The 6,000-nt window shown below is 38.8% G+C and overlaps 1 protein-coding gene across 3 annotated transcripts in view; it reads right to left on the bottom strand.

Annotated features, from left to right (window-relative positions):
* Window positions 1-267: 267 nt before the first annotated feature.
* The window catches only part of PTCHD4 (patched domain containing 4), a 187,451-nt gene continuing 181,718 nt past the window's right edge, over window positions 268-6,000 (bottom strand). For all 3 annotated transcript variants that reach the window (XM_036024215.1, XM_036024214.1, XM_028508394.2), the window contains one exon: window positions 268-2,394. In XM_036024215.1, the coding sequence (XP_035880108.1) occupies window positions 761-2,394 (1,634 nt within the window). In that variant the 3' untranslated portion in view covers window positions 268-760. The remainder of the gene's footprint in view (window positions 2,395-6,000) is intronic.

The raw sequence follows: 6,000 nt of genomic DNA, 5'->3' as shown, positions 1-6,000 counted from the left end.
TGACAACATGATATGTAGACTCTAATAGATTCACATCGCTGTCTATTTTGTTTAATGAAGTTGAGTAATACTCTTGCTGCTAAAACACTTGAGTTGATTTGGAGCAACCATGAATGCTCCTGTATTTGGCTAAGGCTGATTTGACTTCCTAGAGAAAGGCCAGCCTATCTGCAAATGGACATCTCCCTCCACAAGAATGTCAATGCACACTAAAGACAAATCTAAGTGTGTGTGTGTGTGTGTGTGTGTGTGTACACACACACACATAAAATGGATTGGGAAGAACTTTGGTTCAGACTGGATTAAATATGTACTTCCCAAGTGCATAGGTTTCTTTTGACGAACTCGTTCAAAAAACAAATATGAAAAGTGTCATGGCAATTTTTGACATTTTCTGTTATTTTCCCTATTTGGAGGCCCCCTTTCCTCATTTTCCATCTCTCCTAAGCATTTTATTTCTGAAAGCTGTGTTTTTTGGCCTTCTAATACTTCATTGATTCATCCATTCCATGAAAGAGCTCTTAGATCATATTCAGAAACTTATCTTTAGTGGAGAAAAGGTTGCAAAGCACTTTTCCCCCTTCTTTGATTCTCTCTTCCCTCCAAGAAGTGGACACTTTGATGTATAATGAATAATTCACTCTTGATCTGACTTGCCTTGTTACCCCTGGCCAGCCCAAGCAGCTGAGGTCTGAGCTTTACTCGCCCTGCATCGTTGTGCAATACTGGAAAAGAAAAATAATCCATTAGTTTACACCCATCAGACTGTGGTGACGTGATCAGGGTTCTCTTGAATTTCTATGCATTCAATTTCCTCTCTCTCCTTTCGTTTAGCACGTTTCTTTTTCTTGTGGTGCTTTTTGGAAGGGGGGAAAAAGGTTAGGAACACAGGTAAGATAACAAAACAGTGCAGAAGTGTGCAACCCCCGGTGAGCAGCAAGCATTTGAACAGTGTGAAGGTCAGGTTCGAAGGCACAAATAGGAGGGGGACCAACCCAATAAGAAAAGAAGTAATATTTTGCAAAATGGCTGTCCCATGCTCTTGCAGAGAGCTTTTTATACATTGCGTTCGGGTGTGCTCGGTTGCTAATACAAATGTGTAAAGCAGTGGTGCACAGTGGTCAATGGCAAAATTTAAAGTGTAGATAAGGCACAAGATAGAAATGCAATCCATGTCGACGTTCCATAATGTCATTAAGCCCAGAACGCCCAGCTCAATTGAGGTGACACTAAGAATTAGCCAGAAGTTTCCCAAAGGGTGGATCACTAGGAAAAAAGTAAGGATTAACACCAGGAGAACACCAAAGCCTGCAATCAGAACAGGCACTGTGACAGACAAGCCGTAATGGTCCATGAACACAAAGGAGGGGTTGAACACGATGAATCGGATACTCTTTGAGAGGGACAGGGGTCTCAGCTTTTCCAATACTTCTATCACTTCCTTCTGCTTGTCTCTGCTAGTCCTTGCTACCAGATACAAGCGAGATGCAATGATGTTATTCTCATCCCCTGCCTTGGAGAAGATGATGTCATTTCGAAAGTGCTGGAATTCTGGTTTTTTTAAAAAGGAACTCTGTAGGACACTGATAAAGTCACTCTTGTTATTGGCACTGATGTTGCTGACTTTCAGGAACTGGTAATACTGCTCCACCCAGGACACTGCAGTGAACCCACTACAGAGTCTCCGTAGATCCTCCTGGACACTGCTGTTCCAGTACTCGAGAGGCTCATAGACATAGAATCCTATCACGGGGCTATAGTTGCTGAAATATTTCTGCTGAACCATGGCATAGGAAACACTTGGGGAATCACTGGCTAGCAAATTGATGATGTCGGCTCTGTCACTGATCTGCAGGCATCCCATGAAAGAGAAGGAGGCATAAATGAGATAGAGGATGACAACAAATGGCTTCACATAGATATTGGTAATCCACTCATTGTAATGTTCACGGAGGAAGTGCTGAATAAAGTGGTGCTGGTAAGGGTTCGTCTCATGATGGGATGTCTGTTGATGCCCATCGCTCATCACTGTCTGGAACCACACAGGTTTGCGGTCCAGGTATTCTGCAGAAGGGATTTTACAGCAAAAGATGCTGTGGTAACGGTTTTGCTCCAGCTGGCCAGCGAAGACCAGACAGGAGCCAAAGAAAGAAAAAATGTAGAAGTAGTTTAACAGAATGGAAACACACATGTTCTGACAGAAGACTTTTACAGCCTCTATGTTTGTGAATGGGCTGGCACCCATGCCAAAGGTAATGAGGTACAGGGAGCTGGTCATGGTATAGGTGACCATCACATCAGAATAGGCATCTGCTACCCTGTCTTTGAAGGGCAAATTTTCTCTGGTTCTCCGCCATCCAGACAGAAGCTCAAATACTCCTTTAGTTCCATGACCTAATTTAAGAAAAGAAGAAAAAAATAATTGTTTTTATTTCCTCCCGTGGTCCAAGTGAATTCCTAATAGGTTATCTATGCTAAACAGTACTTTCTACTCTAGTCCTTCTGTCAGGGTCTTAAAATTTGGTTATATAACAAATTTTATTTGGTTGCTCCATGTTTCCATTTTAGGAAAGTCCAATTTATTGTAAGTGTTGGAAAAAATAAACCACTTATTGTCTGGTCTATTAATTTGACAAGCTGTATTATAATATGATGTTATCTGCATATACATTATCTCCTTAAATGGATTATAAATCGTCAAGGGCAGGGATATTACCTGTGCATCTTCAAATGCCTCCAGCACCAATTCAGTGCTTGACCAACTGATGTATTGACTCATAATCCCTAACCTTCATTTCAAGCTGATTTCCATGCTGATTTAGGAAATTGTAAGATGATTTTAAACACTTAAAAATGGCTTTAAATTGACTTTACAATGTTAATAATCACCTTGGTGGCCAAATGGCTTAGAAAAAATTCTTATAGATTTGATTTGTTAATATTGGATATGAGTCCAAAACAAATTCTTCCAGGTCAGATAAAAGATGGGGCAAGACCTTCAGAACAAAAGATCAAACAATGATTAAAATAAAATTAAAAAAAAAATAAAAAAGAGATCACAGCAAGCATTTCCTTTGGGCTTATCACAGAGTCTTTATTCACAATAATGTATGCTGACTAAATGTTTGACTCCCTTATTAAAGCAGATAGAGAATGCTTCTTTTTATTACCAAATTCTGTGCACATTTTGATAATGGTAAATGGACAAAAATTTTATTCAACTTACTTAAGTACCTACTACGTACCAGAAACTGTGAGATACTGACATGTTTTATTTAAGGAATTGACAGCTCTTAAAATACCATCACTTGCCTCTTTATTAGCAACATCAGAAATCATAAAGTTATACCATACCTGCAATTTATCTTTTTTTCACTTGCCTGAATTAGCTCTGTCAAACATTATCCTTGATGCATTGGTTGATAACTGTCTGACTGAGTGGAAATCTTCATAGACCATCAGTCTTGCCCTGGTAGCCATGGCAGTATAACACACAAATCCTTTCTATGAATGGATAGAAGATATATCCTCCAAGAAGTCCATTAGACAAGAATATGGCATAAATGTACAAAAATGAACTAGTATAAGAAAGCCTGGAAAATGGAATCTAAGACTGACAGTAGGCTGGCAGGCAGAGAAGGGCAAAGGCAGATCCTGCCATGACTTGGGTACTTTGTTGACACATCGCTGGAACCAATGATGATAAAACCCAGCTTTTCAGAGCAGCTTAGCCCACCCTGGTATCAACCAAGACCAGAGGAATCAGCCACAAATTGTGGAATGCTTTTACCTTCAAACAAGTGGTCGAACACTAGGCATGAACAATACCTGATATTGGCTCACACAAAATCAGAGCCATATCCAAAGGCAGAGCCCAGCAGGCAAGCACTAAACTTTGCTGAGATGAACTCCACTGTGTTCTTTTTCATTATTTGCATTACTTTTTCTTTTTCATAGCCTTATTATTTTTTCTATTTTATCTTTTTCTTCTATTTTTGTTGCTCCATTTTTCTTTCACAACTCTTATTTTACTCTTACCTTTGATTACCCCATTGTTTCCTTCTTCTCTCATTTCCTTATTTTTGTCATTCATTCTTTCTTTTTTTTAAGATTTTATTTATTTATTTAGAGAGAGGGGAAGGGAGGGAGAAAGAGAGGGAGAAAAACATCAATGTGTGATTTCCTCTCATGTGGACCCCACTGGGGACTTAACCCACAACCCAGTCATGTGCCCTGACTGGGAATCTAACTGGTGACCATTTGGTTCACAGCCCACACTCAATCCACTGAGCTACACCAGCCAGGGCATTCTTTCTCTCTCTTTGTCCATTTTTCCTGTTTCCCTCTTTCAATTTATTATTCATATTAGTTCTCTTCCCTTTTCTCTTCCCATAATCACTTTTCTGTCCCTTGGTCTTCTCTTATTCTTTATTTCCCCCTTTCCCTAATATTCCATTTCTCTTTCCACTGTTACTATTTTTCAATCTTTTGTTGCTGATCTTGCTGTTGTTGGGGGGTGCTTGTTTTGGTTACATTTTTGTGTTGTTCTGCTTTGTCTTATCAAAACCTGTACAACAGTGTACAAGACATGGTGGAGGTTAAGCCTCTCAGTCAGACAGCTAGAGGAGAGATTCCAACAACAAACAGGCAACAACATTCAGGACCCAAATACAGTAAGATATAGCACATAATCCATATAAAGGGCATTCCCAGAGCATCCAGATCAGATACCACAGAATTCCTTCCACATAAGCCCACACCAGAAGAGAGGAAATCAAGACAGGTAAAATGGGGAGATAAAGAAACAACCTTCAAATGAAACAAAAGGAGAAATCCTCAGAAAAAGAGCTAAATGAAGTTGAGGCAAGCAAATCATCACACAGGGACTTCAAAGTAATAGTTATAAGGATGCTCTAGTAACTTAATGAGAACTACATCAACATGAAAAAAAGACATAGAAACTATAAGTAAGAGCCAGTTGGAATTGAAGAATACAATATCTGAAATAAAGAATATACTAGAAGGAATTAAAATCAGGCTAGATGAAGTAGAGGATCAACAATTTGGAAGACACAATGGAAAAATATATTCAGTCAGAACAACAAAATGAAGAAAGACTTAAAAAGTATGAGGCTAGTGTAAGAGAGCTTTGGGACAACATAGAATGGGACAATATTTGTATCATAGGGATACCAGAAGAAGAAAGGGAAGAAGTGTTAGAAAGCCTGTTTGAAGAAATAATGGCAGAAAACTTCCTTGACTTGGTGAGGGAGAGTCATGCAAGTTCAGGAAGTATGGAGAAGCCCAATCAAGATGAACCCAAAGAGGCCCACATCAAGACACATCACATAACAGCAAAGTTAAAAAACAAAGAGAGAATATTAAAGGTAAAATTAAGGAATCTTAAAGGTAAGTGAGAGAGAAACAGTTTCTTGCCTAAAAGGGAGGTCCAATAAGGTGTCCAACTGATTTCTCAACAGAAATAATACAGGCCAGAAGGGACTGACATGAGATAGTCCAAGTAAAGAAAAGCAAGTATTTGTAATCAAGACTATTCTGTACAGTAAAGCTCTCATTTTAAAATGGAAGGTGAAATAAAGAGCTTCAAAGACAAAAAAAAATGCCAAGGCTGTACATCTCCACAAAACCAGTATTGCAAGAGATGCTAAAGGGACTACTTTAAGAAGAAAAAAAAGAAATATATATGAAGAGAGGAACACAGGTACAAAGGGAAAAATGGCAATGAATAAGCACCTGTCAATAATAACCTTACATGTAAATGGATTGAATGCTCCAATCAAAAGACTTAGGGTGGCTGTATGTATAAAAAAAGATGACATCTATATACGCTGCCTGTAAGAAAGCCACCTCAGAACAAAACATTTACACAGACTGAAAATGAAGGAATGCAAAAAAGTATTCCAAGTAAATGGAGACCAAAGGAAAGCTGGCATAGCAATACTTCTGACAAAATAGACTTCAAAATAAAGACCATAACAG

This window comes from Phyllostomus discolor, chromosome 4, assembly GCF_004126475.2.
Source record: "Phyllostomus discolor isolate MPI-MPIP mPhyDis1 chromosome 4, mPhyDis1.pri.v3, whole genome shotgun sequence".
In the NCBI taxonomy this organism is placed as follows: domain Eukaryota; kingdom Metazoa; phylum Chordata; class Mammalia; order Chiroptera; family Phyllostomidae; genus Phyllostomus; species Phyllostomus discolor.
The sequence above is the reverse complement of the archived record's forward strand: the minus strand, read 5'-3'. Positions and strand labels throughout refer to the sequence as shown.